General features: G+C 37.2%; 1 protein-coding gene across 1 annotated transcript in view; it reads left to right on the top strand.

The window, feature by feature from the left end:
• Window positions 1-26,008, top strand: part of PCDH11X (protocadherin 11 X-linked) — a 445,985-nt gene extending 419,977 nt beyond the window's left edge. The window contains exon 7 of the mRNA XM_066182530.1: window positions 22,497-26,008. Within this exon, the coding sequence (XP_066038627.1) occupies window positions 22,497-22,888 (392 nt within the window). The 3' untranslated portion in view covers window positions 22,889-26,008. The remainder of the gene's footprint in view (window positions 1-22,496) is intronic.
• Window positions 26,009-26,305: the final 297 nt, after the last annotated feature.

A 26,305-nucleotide genomic window follows, 5' to 3' on the forward strand; every position in this document is an offset into this window, starting at 1 on the left:
AAAGAGGCTTCTACCTGTGAGGACTGAGATAAAAAGCCTCAAAACATGAATCCTGAAGATCCAAAAACCATGAAGGCAGAGGTGAATGCAGCTCTATAAAATGTTCCCTAAGTGTGACATCATGCTTGATCTTTGGATTTCACTTTCTGCAAGTCCTCTGTTTGCTCAGGGTTTTAAGCCATGCCAATTCTCATGTGCCATTGCTTATCTTTGGTGCCAAAGATGGGCAAATGTGGTGTAAAAATGCACTTCCCAGCAAAAAAAAAGAGTGGGGCAGATGTGAGCCTCTCCTGCCATCTGAGAAATGAGGGAATACCCAAAGTTTTCCTCTCCTTCTCGTCATTGTGTTTTGTCATCCATCAAAAGAGGCAAGGTTGGTGCTGTATTTCACTTTTAAACTGGTTGCACCAACAGCTGGAGTAAGTTCTGTGCAGTTTCCTGTGTCTGCCAGCCAGGTCAGGAAACCTGACCTCCTGTAAGAACACTTCAAATAATCATCTCCATACTTGACTGTACAGGAACATAAAATACTGGTTTAATTATTCTTGCTGTGAGTTGATTGTCTTTTACATAGGATTTTGTTTTCCATCTGAATTCCTACATGTTTTCCAGTGGAATGGTGAAATATTTAAGCCTCTGGCCGTAGCTAAAATATTCCCTATACACTTAGCAAAGCAGTTTATTGTCCCTATGGCATTATAATGATGCAAAGTGTATTTTCTCTCTTAATAAATATATCATTAATCCATCAATAATACAAGATTACTGTATATCCTTTTCTAATTTTAACTTGCCATCTTTAGTAGTGAAGTAGAAAGCTTGGTTGGGTTGTTTTTTTTTTTTTCCGTTTTATTCAATTTCTTCTCTGCCTACAACCATTTTCTCATTCAGTTTAACACTTACTCAATTTACGCAGTGTCCATCTCCTACCCTGCAGAGCAAGAATCTTCTACTTAATAAGAAATACTTATTGGCACATAGCTTTGATTCATAAAGAGAATGTTTCCTTGAGAGAGTAATTGGTTTGGGATTTTCTTTTTTTCTGCTTACCAAAGGAGCTTATCAAGTTCTTTTACAGAATCCTTAATATTGTTGTTTTTCTTCCTTGAATGTGAATAAGTGCTAGAGTCTGGAGGAAAACTGACTCCTAACTTATCTCTCTTTCTTGAAATCAAAAAATGCCTTTCACAAAATGGGAGTTATAACTCTGTTTTCACGGAAAAAAAAATTCTATATTGTTGAGTCCTGTAAACAAGATGATCCCTGTGACTGCAAACTGTGTTGGTTCAAAGGCAGCTGGGTCCCCTTGGCCCTTTAGAGAACAAGTCAGCCTGGAACAACATCTAATAATACAATAGAGTTATAGGTCAAATTTGTTGGGCTTACAGCGAGAAAATATTTTAAAGGCTGATGTGCTGATGGTCTGTCAATATTAGGAGTGGAGTGGGAATCAGGTAGACAAATCTAGTGGGTATTTGTCTAATTAGCAGTGACCTGTATTAAAGCAGAGCTGCCTGAATTAAATTAGTTATTGCTCATCTGGTACTAACTTTCTTTATATCTGAGAATCTGGCAAATCTCATCTAGAATGCTAATTCTATCCTTCTGTCTTTTCCTCTGAGGTATCTTTTTCATTTAATAATGAGTTCCTTCATTGTTTTTAAATTTAGAACAGAGCCCCTTTTTGGGAAGGGGGGTATTTTTTTTTTTTTTAATTTCTTTACTGAAATATGTAAATAGTTTTTTTGAGGGAAAGCAGTAGGAGAGCTGAGGTCTTCAGGTGGTATCAGATCTGTTGCCTTCAAACATAAAAATAAAATACTGAGTGGCAAGGTAGCATCTGAAAACTTCTCTGTCCCAGAAGATTTTAAAAACTAATCTGCAGCATTTAGCATCTTGCTGTTTTAAGCCTAAGCCTCTTTTGGGGGGAGATTTATGCTGCTACTGGCCATCCTTCTCCCTCTTGGGGTTAATAACTTCCCTTTGTTCTCATAAATCTGAGTTTGCCTTGAGTTGCTGACCACCCAAAGCTGGAGCAGCTTTAGGCTCAGCTTTGCAGAGAGTTGAGGAAGTGAGGAGAGGCTGCTGTTCCTGTGAACTCTGCCAAGATGACTTGATAAACCGGCAAGGAAATTAATATACAAGGGTAGAAGGGATTACAGATAGAGATAGAAGGATTAGGCTCTGCACTAGCAGCGAGACTTGCTGTAAAACTGTTGCTTCAGGCTTTTGTTTATTATTTGGAGAAATTCTATTTAAATGCAGATTAGATTTTCTACCTAGAAGTACAACTTAGTCTTTGTTTAGAAACTCCACAAAGAAGAATGAACACAGGGCTCTTGTTTTCATTTCTTGGTGAACTTTGACAGTCACGTTGCTTATCCTGTTATCTGGATTAGATATGCAAGCTCTGGATACAGGAACTGGAGCAGTTTGTTTAGAGACCCGGGTTTAATTAATCAGTGTAAGATTACCAAATTGCCTTGGGATGAAAAACTGCGCCAGAGAAGTTGTAATTGGCCACTGACTAAACAGAAGGGCCCAGCGCTGCACTGGGTGTTTGGGAGGGGAAAAAGGCAAAGAAGAAGCAGCAAGAAGTGAATTAGACAAGTAGATTTTGTGATCTGTATACAGCTTTTTTATTTTTTTTTTTTTATTCTGGAATCAATTTCCTTGGGAAGTGACATTTTGTCTTCCTTAGAAGTAAAAACAGTGCTTTAGCAGAGCTGATGGGTTACGAAAAGTAGCCTGAAAAGTCTTACCTTTAAACGGACTCCTAAATACTCAAAAAATATCTTTTTCCATATTGCAATAGATTTTTTTAAATTTTCCATAAAAATCTCAGTTAAGTGTAGCTAAGGAAACATCCCAATCACCCTCCATGGGTTTATTTTTATTCCTTTATCCATTCTTCTTACATCTTGTCAGCACATCTCCAGCAATCCTCACAGATCTTCTCAAAATTATGATAAATTGATAATTAACATAACTAAGACAACTTTTTGTTAATCATCTCATTTTTTCTGTGCAAAAAGACCCTCCACATGTCATACTAAAAACACTGATTTCAAGGGATATTTTCATTTCACCTATTTCTTCCACCCCAGCATAATTTGTGACTTATCCACCAAGTTTCAGAACAGAAAATCCACACAGTGATTGGCATGAAATGTCACTGGGATTCATGTACAGAAGCAGAAATGAAATATGTTTCAGGATTTGAGATTTTGACCCAATTTTAGAAAAACATGGGTAGTTTGGATTGTCATAAATATCTACTTATCTATCTATCTATCTATCCATATATATATATATATATATATATATATATATATATATATATATATATATATGTATGTATATATATATAAAGATGACTTTTTCTTTTTTGTCTAATATGTCAGATGGCAGCCAGATTTGGCTGACTGGAAATCAAGAGTGTCCTCTGAGCAGATTTATTTCACCAGCCATAGAACTTGTGGAGTAATTTTATATTGGTCATTTAGCTTGGAAATAACAAGCCAATGTAATGCATTTAATGTGGTCATGGTGAACCATTTGGCAAGGTAAAATTTTAGTATTATCAGGTTCATAAAAGCTTGTGTTTTGAGAATATAATGAACATTTCTCCATGTATTATCCAGCTTTGTTATGAAGTGGAGAAAATATGAAGATAAAGTCTTTGATTTAAAGATGTTGATGAAGCTTGTTGCCTCATGGCATTTTAGGTGCCCTGTGGCTTTTTTGCTCCTTTCTTTATTTCTTTTTGATGGACAATCTAAAGCAGTAACTAAAATAATAATAATTAAAAAAAAATCTTCAGAAGGTAAAGAACCCCGGACCAATAATTTACAAGAAGTAACAAATTCTTGAGAGCTCACACACTCCATTCAAAGTATCACAGCTATTTAAAAATCTGAATTGATAAATTTTTTTTCTGTGCTGCCTCTTCACAGGGAGCCCAGTTGTTTTTCCTCCAGTTGTTTTACCCATTTTTGGTAATATGATAAGCTGTGCACAAAATAAGTCAGAAAAAAGTGTATCTGTGATGAACATGATATGTCGGGTGAGTGACAGAATTTGCCATATATGTCAGAGGAGAAAGTACTGAATCCCAGAGTCAGCAGTACAGGAATGTCACATTCTGGAATCGTACAGAGCCACTGGATGGACTGAAAGGTAATTATTAGAACAGTCTCTTTTCCTTTAATGCATCATTTCACAGTCACTTGTTCTCTTAAACTATATCAGATACTTATGAATTTTTTTGAGAGTTTCTTGTAACACCCTATTAATTGACTGGAATACAGCAATTACCAGTTTTGATTTGACTATGTGCTTGAATCTGTGTGCTCTGGCCAATTTTTTTTAAACACTTATTTTCTATACTTATTTTAATTTTTTGGCACTTTTTAGTTACCATTTCATGCAGGCCGGCAGGACCAGCAAAAGTTACGAGCTCAAACTTTAGTTGTGTTTAGTTGTGAACATTTTGTAACAGGTTTTTTGGGGAATTTTTTTTTCTTTTTTTTTTTTGTGAGTTGGAGAGAGAAGCCTCTATTCCGGCTGCTTACTGTGAGCCTGTGGAACTTCTGAAGCAATTGTGTCTAAAAATCTTTGGACAAATGGCCTTTCTAGTGGGTACTTAAAGTCCAAATTAGAAAATGCAGTTTGCTGAACTTCCCTCTGAGGTGGCCAGCACCTTGTTACTTGTGAAGATGGAACTTTGCAATGAAAAGCCTGGCATTAAAATCTGATGGACCAGAACTCCTTGGGAGTGCATCTTGCTTTCCCCACTTCCCTTTTCTCTTTCATGAAAGGATAGATATTAATATCTGCTTTTTTCCCCTCTTCTTTTCTCTGGAATGAGAGAAATATGACCATTCACTTCAGAGCTCTTATTTTTCAAGTTGTCACAAGTCCAGGGGCCAAGTGCCAAGCTCTTTTGTTGGGAGTTGGATACCCCTTCTTCTCCTCCTGCTTTGGAGCTGTCCTCAAGCCCATTTACACACTCTGCTACATAATTATATTGATCTAATCTCTGCTTTCATGAAATGCCAAGCTCTAACCCATTTTTTCTGTGCTCCTTAGTTCCCCTGAAGAGTCTTTCTTGTGAAAAGGGGTGTGAGCTCATCCAGGGGGATTTGATGGCTGTGGCTTCAGTGATCACACAGCTCACCAGCCCAGCTGCAGAGTCACTGCCCTGAGCTCCCTGCTGCTGAGGAGCCCAGGGAATTCTGAGCTTTCTGCCATCTCCATGATAACCATTTGTAAAGTCACTTTCCCACAGGTGATGATGGTGTTGGAACTAGAAAGGGAGAGCAGAGTTGCTGCTCTCAAAAGTGTTTCCTGCATTCTTCTGCGTGTGTCCCGTTCCCTTCTCTTCATTGTCAGTCTCTGCACTTGGCTCATTCCCCAAGGACAGGAGGGTTTGGCATGGAAACTGCAGCCTGTCTGTAGAGCTTAGGGAGAAAAGGGTACCGTGTTGGAAGTTTGTGCATGAATGGGACAGGACTACTAAATACACTTCTCAAATCTTTATTACAAATCATCTTCAGAACAAAGTTTACGACGTTCCTCGAGTCTTCATTGCAGCATCAGCCTCATAACAGGGTTTGAGACAATTGAAAGATGGCAACAGCTCATGTCTGCCAGCAGCAGCCAAAGATCTCTCTGTCACAGGGCATTTTAAAAGTTTTCCAGCCAATAGCACATTGCTAAAGCTCACAGACAATTGTTCTAGCCAGTCACTGAAAACACACACACACCTGCTTCAAACAATGCTTGCTTGGATGCTTTCTGTTTATAATACATAATACTCCATTATTAAACTTAAAACCTTCTACTATATTGCTAAGCAGATTTTTCTGCAGCCTTAAGGTCTATCCTGGCCAAACCTAAGTCTCAGACTATTGTTTCATGTCCTTGCTTGCTGTACTGTTGTAACTTTTCCTACTTTCAGGCTTGACAGCTGCAGCTAATTCCAAGTTTTTCTGCTCCTTCTGTTTCTGGGGCCTGCTTTCACTGCTTTCTGAAAGCCACCTTACCTTTAATATTCCCCACAGGTACAACCCATGGCAGAAACAGACAGGGAAAAAAGGCTGCAAAACAAGTCACTCATCAGCCAGGGGTAACAGCAGCACAGTTCTGAGAAACACTCATGTAGTTGTGCATTTCTCACTGCAAAAGGGCCAATCTATTTTAACTTACATAAAAATAATGAGATTTTACAGTGGGAACAGTTGTAACTATAGTCCAGTCCATTTTAAAAATGAACTAAAATTTGATTCCGAGAAGCACTTTGAGGAATTTCTAGAATTGGTTTACCATGTAAAATTTTATGAAATCATTACATTTTATTGCATTACAGTTAGTGTTAATTTTTAAGATATATCTTCTGGAAAGTTTTGGTACTGTAAGAAATCATCAAAGCTCATAAAATTCTCAGATTTTTAGTGGTTTATTAAAATAATGAGCTCTTCATCACTGTAAGACTATTCAAAGTACATTCATGGGTTTTTTTTGATGTTCTGTTTGGTTAGATTTAGTAAGGACAATGAAAGACAGCTCTTCAACATTCCTGTATTTTTGTTGTACATTTTGAAATGGGCAGCACAGTTCTTTGGTGGTGGGGGAAAACTGAGTTTTTGCTATCATGTTTCATCATTTGGGTTTCTTTGAGTTTCTTTGAGTGCCAAGGACATCATCCCCTTCTCCAACAGGAAAGTTTTGAAAACTACATCTAATATAGTATCCAGTGCTCAAGAGTATAACAATCTGGTTTAAGTTATCTCATGTTGGGCACCCAGAAATAATGAAATAATGGAGGCTGCATAATTTTACTCAATTTTTTAAAATCCTCAGTTTCCCAGATGCAAATGGCCTCAATAAAGCAAATAATTCAGGTGGGATATTATTCATGTTCATGAAGCTTTTGATTGTGTTGTGAAAACAACAGAGTACATGAGGAAATGAATAAATCTGCATTCAACACAAGGCTTTGAAAATATTAATTAAAAAGGTGTATGGCCACATGCTGATTAGAGTAGATAAAGAGAAATATTGAATAACTACTTAGTCTCTGAATTGGGCCCAAGGGTCCAATGAGAAAAATAGTATATGATAATTTAATTAAAGTTTGCATCAAAACACATTTACACAAGGGTCCTGAATTAATATTGCAGAGTTTGCACTTTCTAACTCTCCATTGCTTCCCTGGGAAATATTGGATCCCTTTTGGTACAGAGGTTCTTCATTGGGACATCCAGTACTGATCAGACCTTTGGTACATTCACCTCATTGAAGGTCTTAGTTCCAAGGCATTCATAGAATAAATAAGAATTTGAATCTGGGGGAAAAAAGAAAGAAAGAAAGAAAGGAAAAAAAAAAACCAAAAACAAAAAAAAAAAAAAAAAAACAAAAAAAAAAAAAAAAAACCACAAAAACACAACAACAACAACAAAAAAACCCCCACCCACCCAGATATTGATAGCAGCACATTTAGAAACACAATTCAGGTGGATTCTGGAATATGATAGAAAGAGGGGAAAGGGAGGGGGGATGTTCTGAAGGAATCATCCAGATAAATCTACATATTTACAAACACTAGGGCACTGATATTCATTGCTATATCAGTATATAAGATCCTCTGTAAAATATCTAGGCTGAGCTGAGCGAGTTTTTTATTTCCTGGACAGGTCTGGGCTACTCACTGGTTTTTTTCCCCTCTTTTTCCCTGGGGAAATTTGGTAACTCAAGTCCTGACACTGCATATTTACTCAGTGTAACAAGAGCAGGAGCAGGGAAAGGGCTCTGGTGTGTACAGAATTAGGAGACAAGTACATGAAGGGATGGATAAATGGAGTCACAGTCTGACAGAAAAGGGGCCATGTCCAGTCCACAGCAGCCACTGCTGTGGAGGAAGGAGAATTCTCCCCATGCTGAAGCTGGGGACAAAACAATAACTTGCCGAAATAATAATAGTTAGAATATTGACTATGATGCCATGATCAGTTGTTTCATTTCAAGTGTTTCTGGGCTTTACAATAAATCTCCAAACCCCTGTTACAATCACAGTGGTGCCACATCCATGACAGTATCTTTGTGCTTTCCATTTCCACTGGATAATGGACTTACAACTACAAAATGGATTTGATTTTTTTCTATTGTAACAGCACCTGAAACACGTCATAAATGCTGTTATATCCAGTTGCTTTTGTAATTCAGATAATATACAGATAGGTAGCAAGCGTGGTGTAACAGAGCAGTAGATCACCCCAAACCTGCTATTATCACGGGGATGGTGACAAAAAATAGCAAATTAAATAAATTAGTGTTGCACTGTGCAGCACCACAGCAGGGCCATGTGCTGCATGGATGTGCTGATAAGCAGTCTGTGGCCCCAGAGCTCTGAATTCTGAATTTCTGCAGAGATCTGGATGTCCCTGGCACTCCCTGTGCCCCTCTGTCCCCAGCTCTGGGTATGGAAACGAGGACCAGCAGAGCCCTAATGATTATTTCTGCCTCAGGGTAGAAGGTAAGAAAAAGGACCTGTGAGTGTGAAAAAGAAAAATACTCAGTGTCAGGAACCTCCCTATTTGGGGAGATGGAGTCGGGGGTTTATTGTTTGTTTGTTTTGCCCCTCAAGACTTTCATGTCCTTTTCTGCAGGAGTTCTGCAGTCATTCCAGTTTCATCTTCCAGCATTCCAACAGCCCAGTCTGTGGGAGGCTTTTTCCCAGCCATGATAAATTATTCTCTGTCAGAATCCAAATCTGCCTTTTCAAGTCTGATCATTTGTGATGAATTTATTCTGTTAACATGGGCCTGAATAGAAGCAATAGAGGATAATAAATTAACTTTGAGCATATTAATGACATCTCTAGACTATGGGTGAATTAAGGAACGAATAGATGAAATAGGTTCAATAACAGGCTGGTGAACACTTAGTCAGCAATTGACTGGTAGCTTTTCATTTAGGTCCTTTTATATCCTATGGTTAATTAAAAAACATAGAAAGATTTAAAACAGCCCTTTGGAACACAGACTGAGTCAAAACTTCTCCTGCCATCCACAGGAACTGTAGGAAAGGTGGTTGTGAAATGCAGTTTGATGAAGCTCAAGGAACATCACCTTCAGAAATTCAGGTTTGAACCCTCTCAAAAAGAAATCTGTGCCAAAAGTGTTGACAGCTTTCTATATGGCATCTGCCAGAGCAGCACTTAACCCAGACTTAAAATATCCTTTCTGTAGGACTTAAGAAAAAATAAACATAAATTATGGGATTTTGTGGGTTTATGAACTAGAGATTAGGTTAGTTCAAGAATTTTCACACCCAGCAAGAACTGCTGGGATTTATTTGGTTACCTCCAGTGTGTGTCTGCCCTGACCAGGATTTCAAAACTAATTTGAAACACAGACTTTCAAAAGAGCTGGATGCTGAAGTTTAGTGACTTTGTGAGAACTGATTTTCTTAAATCTAAACCTAAGAGAGCCCCTGTCCCATGCAGTAGAGAAATGGCTGATTGAGGCTTATATTCTAAAGGAGGTGATAAGTTCCCTGACAAGTCTGATTGCTAGTTTTTAACCTTGTTAAATAATATATGTTAGGCTTTTATTAGCCTAGGCATATTCATGCCAAAGCTTATCAAACAGGAGTGAACGTTAAATTTTTTTGAAAAGACAGCTATGGTTCAATGTATAAAAATATGAATATAAGGAGGTCTGAGTCAAAACTTGACACCTACTCTCTGAAATTTGAAGGTCAATAAATATATATCTCTCCTCAGAATCCTTGCACAGACACACAGACAGTGTGTGGTTATAAGAAGATGTTTATATAATTGAGCTTATAAAAGCATAATTTAAAGATCAACCAGTGTGTTTATTTCCATTTTAAAATATTTCCAAGTAATGAAGTTTAATTTCACGAACAATTGGATACCTCGTGAAGTTTAACTTAATACCCCCACAGTTTTCTATTCGTTATGCTCTGCGTAATTAATTGTAGTAGTAGTAGTAGTAGTAGTAGTAGTAATAATAATAATAATAATAATAATAATAATAATAATAATAATAATAATAACAACAACAATAACCACTACCCTGTTTTCAAGAATCATAGTCCTCATGGCTGCAGGTCACAGAACCACTCCTGACAGCTGTTGCAATGGGCTGACAAGATGCTGTCAGCAGCTGCTCACTTCCATTCCTTTGGCTGATCTTACTGACACTAAAATCTTCCAGAACAATCACAGCTATCACTGTTTCCTAACAATGTCCTTTTAAAATTATCCATGCTAGGAGAAAATGTTCTGTAAAGGATTGTGTCAAGTGTTGATCTGGCCTAAATTATTCCCATCATTTGTCAATTGTCTAGGGGCCGATAAAATCATATGTTTTATGGAGAACCACATAAGTTTAGTAATGCTGCTAGCTAAAATTCCACTGTTTTTATATTTTTAATTGAAATTTACTCTGGAGAACATATACGTATAAATATATAAATAAATAAATAAATAAATAAATAAAACAAATAAATATTTTTATGTATATATCCTGTCAGCAAAACTCCTTGATGCCCAAAAAACATCTTAATAGTTGGAGAAGGCTCATGTGAGTGAGATGAGGAACTTCCAATCAAACAGAAAAATTTCAGTGGAGAAGCTGGTACACAAGGGACTGTTAAAGAGCTGGTAACTGTGACAGCGTTGCCTCAGTAGGATGCTGCCCAAATTTCTGAAGGTGCCAGCAATGCCTATAATGGCCCAATTAGGAAGTTGGAGCCATCTCAGTCAGTGATTTTGAACTCTCAGGTAAATGATGGGAACTGTAGTTTTCAGGAATCTTTTTTTTGTTGTTGTTCAAATGTCTGCTGAGAATGAGGCTCTGAGCTGATGTGCAAAGATTGCTCCAAATCACTTGGAGCCACGCTCCAATGCCTGACTGGAGCACAATGAAGTTTGGATTATGCTGTTTTAAATTATCACCCATTTGAAGTCATTTTCTTTATAAAACAAGATTAAAATGACTGTAATTCAAAACATTTTACCTCAAATTGATGTGAAAATTGTAGTGTTCATATTATTTCCATTTTTCAATTTGACAAAACATTTCACTCCACATACGAGCCTTTCTGTGTTGTCACTATCTTAACAGTGAAAATATGAATTTTACTCTGTGCACTTTACTCTTTCCTGATGTGTCTTATTTCTTAACACTACTTATTTAAGTTTTTGAAAGCATGTCTTTCTTTTGTTGTAATACCTGGGGAAAATATAAGCAGATTTAGGAAGTTTTCTTTCCTCCTTTCTAACCCACACAACAACAGTTTATAACTCCGTATTGTTAAGTTTGTTCTCTGTTCTTCCTACATGTCTGATGGTTAGATAAGTGCTGATGAATAAGCAAACCAAGGAAGAAATTTAAGTTCTAGGTTGATGGAGTTGAAACTCAGATAATTTACCTGAAACATCCTTTCATTTGTTTTCATATTGATGCCACAGGCGAAATTTCTCTGCAAGAATTTTCCTCAAAGTTTTATGGCTCTTAATATAATCATATAGGGAAAGAATAGTCTTTCTTCAGAAGTTTATTTCATAGACAGGGAGTATTATCAGTAATACTTTTTAAAAATCCAGTAAATTCTGAGTAACTTACTTGAGCTGCCTATGAAAAAGGGCACTTGTGTCATCTAAGACAGAGTTGTCCTTTCAGAGTTCTTGAGGAAGCAAAGAACAGAACAATGCTGAAAACCACTGGAAAATTAAGTGACTTGCAGAAGTCGTTGTCTAAAATATTGCCAGTGAGATTTACAACTGCAAAGTTCCTGGCCTAAAAATACAATTGCATTTATTTTTAAGTCACACTGTGCTCCACCACAAGTGCAACAGAATGCCAAACCTTATCACTTAAAGTAATAGCGAGGCACATGTCAGCTATCAGACCCTCAAACTCTGAGAAAGAGCTGTTTTTGTGTGCTCAATCTGCAAAGGATAATTCATTCCTTACTAGGGGGTATGATTTCAAGAGCTGAAAGCTCTAACTAGTGCAGATGTATAGGGTAGATTTAAAGTGATTATGGAAATGTCACCGCAGGACAATGCATTATTAGTAGGCCCTCATATGTTGTATGCTGTCCCCTTATGTTTGCTGATAATTAACAAGCAGATTGGGATGTCATGGTGAGAATGAGTGCAAAATGTCCCTTTTATCATTTGCAATAAATATGAAATAGTGGTCTTGCTGTATCCTTCAGTGATTGTTCTATTTACGTTGGTGACAAATGACATCTTTCTCCTTGTAACGTGCCTGCAGGGTTAAATGACTTTATTATTATTAATGAGTCATTGCTCCAGCTGCCCAGAAATACAGGGAGTAGGAAACATAAGAGATTTAGACCTAAGTAATTACAAATGTAATTATTACCTTTCAAATTTCATTTTTACAGCAATCACAGGGCTGTTAATCAAACATGGCCCTTTCCGTGTGTTCACACTTTTCGGAGCCTTTGTCAAAGGGATGAGCAGCTTCGTGGGCCCGCTGAGGGTAGCCGGCGGCAGATTGACAAAGTGGTCTTGACAGAAAACTGCTGTGAAAAATTGGGTGGAAGCCGTTGCGTAGTCATCAAGGAGGCTATGGTTGAGAGGGTTTTCCAAGAGGAAAGCTGCGGCCATATGGAGGAGAGAGTCCTCTCAGGGAGGACAAGGCAAGCGGGAGGGGAATCCCGGTGTCCTGCGGACAGGTGGAACGCTGAAGTTTTACTCTTCCAGCCTGCCCTTCCTCAAGGTTGTTGGTTGTCATGAAATGGTCTTAAAAAAACACAATGGAGTCACGCGCTGCACTGTCCTGGTTTAGGGGAAATTTGGGAGAAAATCCCCAAAAAAGGGTCCCTCTGGGAAGCAAACCCAAACGGGCCCACCCCCAACTGGTCCAGGAAAAAAACCTCCCCAGAGAAAAGTGGAAAAAACGATTTATTTAACAAACAAAGTGCCCACAAGCATAACGAATGAATAATATGAAGCAATGGAACCTCTCGTTGTTCTGAAGTGAGATGACAAATTCAGACAGTCCCTGCTGTGGGTAGCTCAGCTCTGCGGGCCCAGGCCCCGCCGGGCCGCGGGTCAGCTCCCGGTGCTCCTCTGGGCTTTTCAGTCCAGAGCAGCTTTAAACAGTCCTGAGGAAAAGGAAAAACAGTCCAGGGAACTCCTCTGCCTCAGGCAGCTAAAACTAACTAAAAGCACAGGAGATCTCTGTCCCACAGTCCGTAGGCGCTGCAGACAACGCTGTCCAAGAGAAACAATGTGCAGGAGTCAGGCCCTGTCTGAAACAAATCCCACACTGCTTCCTTCTCCCTCCTCTCTCTCTGAACTAGTCTTAAAGGTAGAGAGCTTAACATACAGCATAAAGAGGACAGTTGGGGATATAACATCAAAGAGCCACCCCAGGACCCTGCTTTAGGGGAATTGCAAACCATGGCCTCTTGCCCTGAAATATTTATCCTAACTACTCATAATTATGGATTTTTAAGTTTTGAGGTGGAGCGTAACTTTTATTCTCCTGCAATAGTTGCTAGGGTGTTGTAGGGAATTCAGAAAAGGGGAATAGCTGTGATTATTGTTAGACCATGTTGCAGATGGCATGAAATATAAGCAGTGCTCTTTCCTAGCATCATAACCTGAATTGATATTTATGGTGAAATGTAAAATCTGAGGGACAGCTTTGGAGAAATGGGAACATTTCCATTCAATAATGCCATTTCTTCATAATATTAAAGATCCTCATATTTTAAAGAAATAAGTGAAAATGAATTGAATAGAGAAAATGGGAACTACCAGTTACCACACTATGCCCCCAAATGTAATGTGAATCAACACTGGCACAAAGCATTTGAATTTTGAAATGACATTTTTGATGGGAAGATTGTTTTGTCAATCCACAGCAAGCTTTATTTATATATTCAGCTGGAAAGAATTATTATTGTTGATGGTCCAATAAAATGTAATAGCTATCATCACTCAAAAAAGTGTAGTGTGTTACATAAATAACTGCATAGGTAATTATTGTAAAAAATGTTTCGAAATATTCAAAAATAAACAGGGTATTAAAAGTAAAAAAAGTTAATATTCTAATGAAGAAATATAGTTTCTTTGGGTTTCTTTCCTTGAAATACAACTGGAGTCACACAAAAGGTACAGAATATTTTAGACTGTTTTAGGTTTGTTTTGGTTGCTGCTCTAGCGGTCTTTGACTTCAAGTTTGTTTGTGTATATCTGATGAAAACACAATTCAGAACAACTTTTATTGTCTACCTTTTAAGTTATCTCAGGAAATATATGTTTACTAGCTCACTGAGCATTTGGGGATTTTATGACTCCCTTTTGAAAATTAATGTTTCATTAAAGTGTCTGAACCACGACCAATTGCGCACAGTTGTTCAATTACTTCATTTAAAAGATTTTTTCTTTTTTTAAAATTTTTTTTTTAGTATTTTACTTTCCATCAAACTTTTGTTTATTTGTTACTGCAAAACCAATACTAAGGAAGACAGAGCACCATTTGGCATGGAGATACACCAAGAGACTGCATGAATAGAGGGTGTAAACACAGACATTTGAGGGGCTTTTTTCCCACACCGACCCTTGAAGGAACTGCTGTGTGTGAACAGAACTGAGCAGGAACTTCTTCTCATCCTCATCCTCCTCACTCAGCCCTGACCTCTGCTGAGGGGGCTCACCCAATCTGCTCCTTGTCACAAGTGTTGGAATCTGGTAGGAGAGTGGGATAGAGGAATATTGATATGTTCACGTAGCCCCCTTATCAATAAGTTAGTGCTTCTGACCCTGTTCTACCCAGAAATTCTCTTCCCTTTGTACCTTCCTGACACTCATCCTATCTCCAAGCCCAGATCTTTGCTCTGATGTATCAGAGTTTTAGATGGATGTATCTGATTTTTTGATTACACAGCCTAAACTTAGGAAAGGCATTTTCTTGTTTCCACACCAAAGTGAGTTTATGTAGATTGCATAGTGATTCTTAGTTCTCTTTATGAATCCTCACTCTTTTGAGATATTTAGTGATTTTTAGTAAAATCAGTAAGCTGCCGTTCCTTCAGGGACACACGTAATTTTACTTGAAACTGGAATCTGAAAAAGTAGGTATAGTGTTATATTCTGCATAAATGGTTCCTCTGAAAAGTGACAGCTGAAGCCCTTTTTTATCCAGCATAGTTTTGTAGGATGTTGTGTTTATCACAAGAATTTTACATCAGTAGTAGAGCTTAATATGTATCACTTATAATGCACAGTCTTTGCAGGTATGGGGGAAAAAATGCTAATTTCACTCTTTACTATGTTTCCAGGTCGAAGGTTATTGCTGGAGGATAAACCATTTCTCACTATGTAGTTTCACCTTGTTTAATTGATTTGAATTTGAATTTATATTCCATGTTAAATAATGAACCATGTATTAATAATTAAGAAGGTTCAGTACAAATGGGAAGCAGTTAATTAAATATTAAATAAAGCACGTTGTATTAGCCACTATTGTAATCAATATACTAGATTTTAGGTTATCCATTTTAGGTGGTCATTATGCTTTACTAGTTATAGTTAAAACTCTTATTGAAAACTCAATATACAATTTTAATCCAAGAAACATGTGGCCTTTGCAAATTTCCTTTTTTTTTCCCATAAATATCAGCGAAACATGAACATAAAAGATGAATTCAATTGGACTGGTAGAGCAGTGAGGGTCAGCGCCATGTACTGTCCTACAATCTGTCACACCCATGTTCATTTGGCTCAAAAAATGAGTTTGCAGGAGGTTTGGGCACTTGGGTTTGGGGGTTTTTGGGGGGTTTTTTTTGGTTTTTTTCTGTATGTTTGTTTGGGTTTTTGTTTTGTTTTTGTTTCTTTTTTTCTCATGTGAATTCTCTTTCTGTGGAAAACAGTAATTATTGAAGCCGAACTTTTTACAGGAGCTTTGCCTTTAGACCATATCTTGGTTATGATTAATACAAGATTGAGGCTCTAGTCAGAATAACAATGAGGTAACCAAATGAAAGATTAATGTGCTTTATTTGTAGGGCTGTTGCTTGTGAGGGGAAGATTCACTTCACAAGTGTAGTTAATGAGACAGGAATTACCAGAGGCTGACTCTCTTGCCCTGACACTTCCTCCATTTCCTCTTGCCCTCACCAACTTTCCTTTGCTATCTTTAATAATGTTTGCTTGACTTGTTGAATCCAGGTGCAAAATCCTCACACCTCATCCTATCATTTGGATTTCATGAGAAGTATTTTTTTAAGATTAAATTCAAATTAAAACCACGGCTGTTAGGATATAAACTATGTTCACTGGAATGGAAGCAGAGCTGATTCTTGCAAGCTACCCAGCACAATCTGGCAAGCCTAGGTAGCACAGGAAGATGTGATTTCCCTCATGCCTGTTGATTCCTCAGTCAGAACATGTGGAGGATCAATCTTCCCTGACTTCTCACAAGCAAAGCAAGCTCTGTACGCACAGCTGAAAATTGAGGGTCGTGTGTCCTACTTGTTCTTTGAATAAAAAGGTTCCAAGGCTAGAATTTAAGTAACTCTTTTAGGTTTTTAATTTATTGAGATGTATACAGGAAATAAAAAATTCATAGGGAACTCCTCCCAAAGGCATTTTATTATTAAACCAAAAAGCTAGAGTATATTATAGCAGTGCTTATTTAGGGTTCCTGCATTCAAGCTTCTTCCTCCTGACCTTATTAAAAGTAACCCAGTTTACACTAACTACTATTCCTCCCTCCCTTTTTTATTGTTAATGTCATTTCTGTTCTCCTCAAATGGTGGAGACCTCTAAATGATGTTACTCAAGTGGCCACGTTTGGTCACCAGGGTAATTCCAGACGATAATTTCCCCACATTATGCTTGAATTCCTGTTTAGATTTAGCACCACATTTAGTAAATACACATGGGCAAAGGGGGGGGGGAGGGGGGCAGCTCCTTTCCTTAGGAGCTGTTGGCTGAGATGAGGAGTTGGGGTTGTCATCTCCATCACTCTGGTGGGCTCCTGCTGAGCAGAGAGCGCTGGAGGTGCGCTGGGAGCTGCTCAGTACGAAACGCTCCAGTAAACGAGAGGCACTTCTGGATGCTGACAGAACAGCATTGGCACTGCCAGCCATGTATTCATATATGTGCTGTGTTGTGAAAATATGAAAAATAGCTCGGCAATGGCATAATTATGGGCAATTTGCTTAATTGCTTGCTAATTGTTGCTTGCTTTATTATGAAACAAGAGTGCTCTAAATGTAATGCTGGATGGTTTGCATCCAAAATGTGTCAAATTCAAAACTGGCTTTTCATTAAGACTTCAGCTACATGGCTTTAAAATTCAAGCACTCTATATTCTGTGGTTTAAGGTTTCCTTTTCTTTTTCTTTTTTTTTTTTTTTTCCCTTTTCTTTTTGTTTTTAATTTTCTTTGTACAGTTTTTATGCCCCTAAACCTGCATTGGTATTGTGCAGCCTGGTGGTTTCTGAACTTCTAATGAATCTGAGTGCTTTGGTAATGAATGCATTTACAAATGTCTTTTGATCATTGCTACACTTGTGTATAAAGGTGGATCTTTTAAGGCTTCTCCAAGAGCTCATGTTCTTGATTGTCCAACCCTTAGTGAAGCACACCTTTCCCTTCAACACTTGCATTCGGATTTTTTCTCTTAAGGGATACGTACAATTCTGAAAGTCTGGCCTTTTGGAAAAGCCACTCTTCTTTTTCAACAAATATACCCAGGTATGAGCAGAAGGTTAGACCAAAAGTCCTTTCCAGCCTAATCCCTGTGATTCTGTGGTGCAGGTGATGACTTTCATGGCAGAGTGAGGAAAGAACCAGTCCTCTTGACATTGATTTAGTAGTACATGTCTCTTTCAAGGCTGGAGGGAAAGGGTAGAAAATAAAGTGAGCTGTCTGTACACCAAGCATCTGTTTTGATGATCTTTCTGGTCTTTTCCAACCAAAATGATTCCATAATTCTAACTTCTCAACATTCTGAGACTGTGGGTAACATACTCGTACCAACAGCCTGTCTCCCTTTGTGAATTTTCCATGAGAAACAGTCTTAAAACTGGAACATAATAGTAAGCCAGAAATGCCAAAGAATTGCGCCGGGGTTTTGTAGACTGAGAAGGAGAGTAGCACTGTCAAGCTCTTCAGTTTTCATCTCTAAAAAGCAAAGAGGATAATCAGCATTTTTATTTACTACCTCTAAAATCCCACGCAGACTTTTTAACCATAGGAAGTCTCTGGTCAAAACAAACAAGGGAAAAAAAAGGTATTTTTTGTAGGTGTTTTGATTGAAGGATAGATATCTGGCAAGGCTGGAATTCCAGATTTTCTGGAGTGAAGGTAAATATTCTTACTTGAAAACTGTTTTGACCTATAAATGATGAGACTGCGGAACAATGAAGAAAGTCTTTTAACTGTTGTGCTTTTAGTTATACTTGACAGTTCTGATCTAAACATTTCTTAAGAACTGACAGACACTTTCTTTAAAAATGTTCTTAGTTCTGCAGACAATTAAAAAGAAAAAAAAAAAACATTCCTAAAACAACCTGGAGTTCAAATCAAAGTGGTAAACTCACAGGTGCACGAGTGTGATCTATTATATGAATTAAAAATTCTCTTTTGTATAATTTTCATGTCATGTTTGAAGAGTCTCCATGTAGTTTGGAAAATAATATCTAAAATTGAGGGTTTATAACTGATTGAAGTAAGAAACTAGTTAGACTGCTAAGAGTTCAATGGAATGTACTCTTTATTCATAATATGTGGGGAATATGCAAACTCCTATTTCCATTTATAAACCTGTCATGTCTTATGTGAGAAGATGGTACCAGACACTGAATTTCACTTGCAAGAACCATCATTTCTTCTGAAAATATTCAGAGACAGCCGGAACTTTCTCTTCCTTGATGGGTGGAGGCAGGTGTCAGAGGTGTTTCCTTCCCCTGATTACTTATCAGACTGTGCAGAATAATCACCTGCACTACTACTTTGGAATGAGAGAGAAAGGCTCAGAAAATTTGATTGTCACCCACATTTGGAACTACTTGCAAGGAAACAAAATAGAAAGGAGCTTAAAGAGTAGCAGCCAGAAGGTGCCGTGGTCAATTTGCAGAGCTTCTGATAAATCACCACTTGAACACTGAATTTCACATCTCCCACAGGTGTGGCTGGAATGATATGTAAGGAAAATAGAGACAGAGTTTTGTGATAGTTTTGGGTATCCAGAATTCTGACAGAGTTTGACAAAATGAAGATCTATTTCATGGCCTGAAGGAGCAGGCAAATAAAAGATAATGCTCGGTGAATATTCATGCAGAAATCTTTCTACAGTTTGTTCTAGTTTGAGTTATTTTCCAAGAGTCGTTGGTTTGTGGGTGGGGAAAGTTGTTTTTTTGTTTGACATTGAAAAGTGTTTTTTCAAAGTTAAGGAAAACTGTATATTTTACATGGTATTAACCATAAGCCCTGATGAAAAGCACACTCTGATAACAATATTGAAACAAGATTGAAAGAAAGATTATGACTTCTACAAAAGATGTTTCTTCTAAACAATCCTGCATTGGCAACCTTTTTTATTAAAAAAAAGACCCCAACAACTTAACACCAAAATAATTTGCATTCATATCTTAGGATTGTGTCCAGAATAGTTATAAAGCTTTGGGGTTTTCATTTTTGGTTTTTTTTTTTTTTTTTTTTTTTTTTTTTTTTTCTTTTCTTTTCTTTTGCTTTTTGTTGTTGTTGTTTGGGGGGTGTGTTTTTGGGTTTTTTTGGGGGGGGTTCTATTTATTTATTTATTTATTTTTAATAAAACGAAAACTCAGATTAAAATATCTATTTGTTAACAGAATAAACAAGACTGTAATTTTAACAGCCTTATTTAATTTTAATACTCTTATTCTTAACATGGTAACATTGTTCCAAGTCTCCAGGTAGTCTGGCATCACGTAACACAAAATTACTGTCCTGATCTTTGAAATGGTGTGGAGACTGTTTTATAGGCAACCTTTTTTCTTCCACAGTTGCCTTGGCCAATGTTAAATGTCAAATTTTTATTGTCAAATGCTTCCTTTTGCTGTTTTAGCTCTGTGTACTCTCTTAGTGTAGTTCGAGAGAAATGGTACAGTACAAGTGTTGTAACCTCTTGCTGTGAGGACCTCAAAACAAATAAGCATTATTTCCAAATAAATAATTGTGTGTGTTTCACATTTTACCTGAATTAATAGCATTTTAAGGGTTTTTTTTTTTTAATTAATGCAAAAAAGATCAGTTTCTCTACAAAATGGGAATAATTCCACACTCTGTCAAGGTTGTACCTGATTTCAGTGAATTGCTTTCATCAGAATAGAAGCAAACCTGGATAATTAAAGAGCTTAAAAGACTTGAATATACTTAAAGTTATGTCTGTAATAGCAGATAGTAGGACACAGAAAGATTAGACTAATCTACCACTAGAAACTTTTCTTTTTTTGCAGTACCTCTTGCCTCCACTGAATTATTTCCATATTTATGTCTCCTACTGCCCATCAAAACTGGATTAGTATTTCAACAGCAAGGTGCCAAAGCTTTGTCAGGATTAAACTGAAAAATACTCAGGCAAAATGACTGAGGACATGTTGAAATGCCAGTAATACACCAAAATAACATTTATAAACAATCATTCCTCTAACTGACACGTAGAGAGTCCTGAAGGAGAAATAATCAAGAACAGAGCATTCATGATATAACGAGCAACCAGCTGTCTTCTTAAACATGGTAGATTTAAAAAAAAAAAAAAAAATCCTGTTTTGGACAGCAACATTATGTATTTCAATGCCTGAAGGAAAAACTTAATTCCTTTGTATTGAGATGTAGCATGGAAATAAGTGTTTGTGCTCTGCAGCTTTACACAGGTTTCAACATGCAAAATATTTGTTAAAACAGAAATGCAGCATCTGTCTAAACATAAAGCTCAGAGGGTGGGAGGCTCCTACTCAGCACTCTCATTGCAATAAGTAATTTTAGTGGCATTCCTTCTCCAGTGCTTATCAGCCAGAATCCGATTTTAAATGCAATTTTCATTAAGACAGGCATTAAAAATATGTTTGTATCTTTCATTGGGAAGTTTTATGAAGAAAACACAAGGAAATATCCAATCAGATATTCTTCTGCACTTCCCATGTATTTAACCCTGTAAACAGGAAGAGAATATAAAATCAACACTTGCAATATTAAAACTATTTTGAGGAACCATTTGTAGAAATTTAAATTCCATTCATTTTTAATTTACCTACCATGGCAAAGCCACAATTTAAATGAAATAGATCAAAAATATTTATGTATTACAAATGAACACTTTTAGATTTCGTAGTTTACTTTGTCTTTGAACAAATTAAAATTTCTATATTCCTTTTTCAAGGGCACAAACCTCACATCTACTGAAGAAATCTGGTTTGATTACTAGCAAACTACAGAGATTACATCTTCTTTTGCTAGTACTCTTTGATTTTTCAAGGTGTTGAGTACTGAATGCATGGAGAAATCAATTCTCTTTAAAATAGCTGTTATGCTCTTTCATTCTTGTAGCTTGAGTGCATCTTTGAGGCCAGTGGACCATCTTTGGCTAGTGCCCAATTTAGGTTTTTTTGCCTTAAGCGAAGGAAAACAAGAAAAAAATCCAGTTTTAAGAGAATATTAAAGAAATCAAAAGTCTTTTTTTTTTCCAAGTATTTCTGTGCAAATATCTAGAGTAATGGAATTAAATTATTATAAAGTTTTTAGCTTTGTTACAGAAATGACGCCTGCAGGAGGTGAAAATATTATTTTAGGGAAGTGACTGGACCAGAGGACATGGTCAGCTTCTGGCAGAGGAGGTTTAGATTGGACATTAGGAAAAAAATTCTTCACTGAAGGGGTCATCAAGCATTGGAAGAGGCTGCCCAGGGAGGTGGTGGAATTCACCATCCCTAGGAGGGTTTGAAAGGCATGTGGATGTGGCACTTTGAGGTTTTTTTAGGGGTGAACAGGGTGGTGTTGGGTTACTGGTTTAACTCACTGAGCTTAGAAGTGTTTTCCAACCTGAGCAGTTGTACGATTCTGGGAAATCGAGTGCATAAGGGTTTATTAGAAATCCTTAATGATGGTGTGAACTGTGACAACACTGCGGGCCCCAACATCTGAACCTTCACTGAACCTCTACCCTTGGAGGCCTTTACTTCCCAAACTGTGGCCATCAGTGTAGGAAATTGAGTGTGTTAGGGCTTATTTTAAAGCTTTAATGATGGTGTGAACTGTGACAACACTGCGGGCCCCAACATCTGAACCTTCACTGAACCTCTACCCTTGGAGGCCTTTTCTTCCCAAACCATGGCCATCAGTGTAGGGCGGGGGTTGCTTTGCTGACCTTGATTCCCTCTGTCTGTCTCTCCTCACACCCCTGACACTGTCCTGTGTTCTTTCCATCCTCCTAGCTATCGAAGTGAACCTGCAGAAAGCCCTGGCCGAAGCCTCCGAGAACTGCACGCAGGAGTGCCTCATCCTCGGCCACTCCGACAACTGCTGGATGCCACCGGCGCTGACGCAGTTCCAGCAGCCCAACACCTCCCTGCCGTCGTTTGGCTTCCAGCAAGGCTGGGCCCGAGGAGCCAGACCTGAGGGCCGTCACACCCTGGGGAGACCCCTGCCAAAGGATGACAGTGACAAGGGCCAGGGAGGGCCCAGGCCCCAGTTCTACAACACCTGTGAAAGACATTGCGCCGCCGAGGACCCCGTCAAGGTCATCCCTCTGGCAAACTTCGCCGCGTCCCACCAGGCGCCGGGGGCTGGGAGCAGCACCACGTTTGTGCACGAGCACCAGCTGTGAATGCATATCTGGCAAATCTCTAATTTCAGGCTTTAAGCGTGACTGTGGAAAGTCACGGCCAAGCGCCTCTCCTCGGGCGCATACAAGCTCGTTAGGCTTGTGAATAGAACACTACATCTGAAACAGAAAATCTGAGTCCTTAGGACCTGGTCGAAAGGTGTTTACCATAGTTCTTGGTATAAACCAGAAAATGGGGATAAGAACTCACAACACAAAAACACTCAGAAGAAAATAAAAATCTGGTTCTTTTTCTCACAGTGCAAATATCTGCCAGCAGTTCCTCCTTCCTTTGGAGGCAATTCCTTAGTACAGTTTGGGGGATATTGTAGTCTAAAAATAGCTTACTCAAATTTGTTGTTGTTGTTGTTTATAGCATATTTATAGCATATTCATAGATTTCATCTTCCATTTGCTTAGCATTAGAGATCAAGTGAGCAATTTCTCTCATTTGATTACTTGACATAATAGAATTAATAAGATCCTAAACTCTAGTTCTTCAGAAGGATGGTATATCTTTCCACCAAAATTTATCTTTTATATAATTAAGGAGAATGTATGTGACAACTGATTTTTATTTTAATTTTTATTGGCTCAATGTACAGGTATTTATTCTCTGAAAAAATGCAATAGATGAAATAAAACTCTCGACTAGGCTTTTCTGTGTGAAATAATCAATGTGACAATGAGAGGATATCCAAGATCAAAATGGAAAACAAATAAGAAACAACTTTACTTTTTCATTTTCCAAGTTTTTACTTTCTATAATAATTCAAGGAAGAATATTATATTTTTAGCCATAAGTCTATTTCTCTCTTTTTCTTTTCTTTATTTTATTTTTCGTCTTGCAGAGCTTGCTTTGGCTACTGTTCCTGTTAGTGGAAAATTACATGGGCACTGCTGAAAACAGTAGGAAGTGGGGTAGTTTTTTTGGCTGATGTGATGTTGTGGCTGCAAGCTACCAGTGTTTTAAAGAATATTTAATAGTGATGTGTACGGCTTTTTTTACAGCTATATTCACCTATTGTAAGTATCCAGTAAAAGTTTAACTATAATATTGGTTACTTCATCACAAACCTGTTAGACTAAGAAGTACTTGTCATTGTGGGTTAGTTGTTAGAGAATGACTGATAGTGCTCAGCAAAGAAAGAAGGATCTAGGTAGTGGAAGTTGGATAAATATAAACAAACCCTATTCATATTATTTGAAAAAGTCTCAAGGTGATTCTCTTTAAAGAGGAAGGATTTTTTTCAATGTTCTGTGTACCGGAGAATATATTCTCTTGGTAAATTCCACAGTGGATGAAAAGGAGATTCCTTTTTTGGATGAAAAAAACATATTTTCCTTCTAGTATTTCCTTCTAGTACTTTGTTGGTCTTTAGCCATTTCATTATTTGCAGTATGTACGTACCAAGAAATTTTTCCTTTAAGAAAATGCATAACTTTTTTGTTTTATTGCTACATTAAGTGAGACAATCGAAGCTGTATGGAGGGGAAAAACAGTGTGTGAATATTTCCTATGGGTAGAACTCTATGTAGGCTTCATAATGTAACTTAAATCTGTAATTTATAAACAAAACTGTGTGTAAAAATGCTGTAATATTAGCTGCTTGTAAAATTTACAGAAGTTCAAGTTGTTGAGGGTTTCCAATGAATGCTAAAAGAGCTTCTCTTATGTGCCCAGCAGGTATAAGTAGCTTTATATATTGCTGTCCCCACTGTAAATCTATTCAAACCACATTTAGATTTCATGTGGAAAAAAAAAAAAAAAAAAAGAAAAAAAGAAAAAAAAAGCTTCACTTTTAACCTACTGATAGGGTTTAATTAATAGGCATCCGATTATCTAATGATGTACTTCTTTTGCTTCCTCTTTTTTTTTTTTTTAAGTAGTTTTAAATAACTTTTAGAAAAGATGTGGCACACTGGCTTCCAGTTGCATGTAAATCCTGGCAAAAAATCATAATCCTTTGGGTACTGACACATCTCTTTTTCAATCCTGGAACAATTGAAAAATTGACAAATTAATTCATACCTAATGTATACAAAACCCTTTGTTGTTTGCTTTGGAGACATCAGGAGGAGAGAATTTGGCAGTTCTTTTCAGGGATATGCAAAAAATGAGCTTATCTGTAGTTTACACAGATTTACCAAACATACTAATTGTGCAAATTTAGAATAATGCTGACAGTAATTCCTTCTATTGTAAGCAGAGGGCTTTAGTTTTTATTACAGATGCTGCTATTCCAAATGTTTATGGAATTGGCAGCTCCACTGGAAAACTCTCTTTTTTTGTTTGTTTGGTTGGTTTGGTTTGTTTTTTGCGGGGTTTGGGGGGGGCTTTTGGGGAGTTTTTTTGGGGATGAAGATTGCAACTGAAATTTTCTGGCAAAGAATTAATTTCTACAATTTTAGGATTTTTATAGGAAAAGGTGAAAGACCCAGAATTAGTGGGTTTCTTTTCATTGGTAGGAGAAAAAACCCCAACAACTTCACTTAGTTTAAATATTTAGGAGTTATTTTAGGGTTTGTTGTTTTTTTTTTTTTTTTATTTCCCTAAGGTAGAGAAGCACTTAACCAGCCCCCTTCCCTTGAAAGCAAACAAAGAAAAACCCAACAAAACACCCAAACCAAGCAACAGTAAAAGATTACTTAAAGAAAAAGCATAAAGATGAGCCTGATTATAAGAAGTATTAAACATTATATTCATGAAAATGTGTTTGATATTCTAAGATTCAGTCAACAAGATACAGAGCAATTAATTGTAAATACACAAGGAGATGTATCAGGAGATAAACGGCTCCCTCATTTTTATATATTATACCTCTAATATATAAAAATACGCATTTGAGGCAACATTTTTCTGAGTAGCATGTCAGTATCCAGAGGAATAATGTTGCTAGAGACTCGTTACACATCTTGCCATATATATAAATAATTTATCTAGTACATAGACTGTATATTTTTGTGTATTTTTTTTTCTTTCTAGTCATTTAACTTATTTTATCTTACTTGTGTGAATTTGTGGAGAAAACGACTCTATATACAATATACAGTAAAATGCTAGTTACATGATTAGATTTGTTCCATACAGTGTAACAATAAAGGAAAACCTTTGCCTTCAAAGTGATGTGTCACACAGTCGAGTCTAGATTATTTCCCCCTCCAAACTCATGCTTGTTGCACTCCTGAGCATTGCAAAATGGATTATTGCCATATTGTAAAGCAGTCAATGCTAAAATTAATTAAAAAAAAAAAAAAAAGAAAAAAGAAAAAAAAAGAAAAAAGACAAAAAAAATTTAAAAAAAGAACCGATTCAAACTGTTTTAAGTAAAAGATGCTGTTTCTTTGTTTTCCTGAGCTGTGCTGTATTCTGAAGTGTAACTTAATTCTAAAGAACAATTAAGCATGTCTGCCTGGCCA

Source organism: Chamaea fasciata, unplaced genomic scaffold, assembly GCF_029207755.1.
Source record: "Chamaea fasciata isolate MVZ Bird 193981 ecotype frontalis unplaced genomic scaffold, bChaFas1.0.hap1 SCAF_4, whole genome shotgun sequence".
In the NCBI taxonomy this organism is placed as follows: Eukaryota; Metazoa; Chordata; class Aves; order Passeriformes; family Sylviidae; genus Chamaea; species Chamaea fasciata.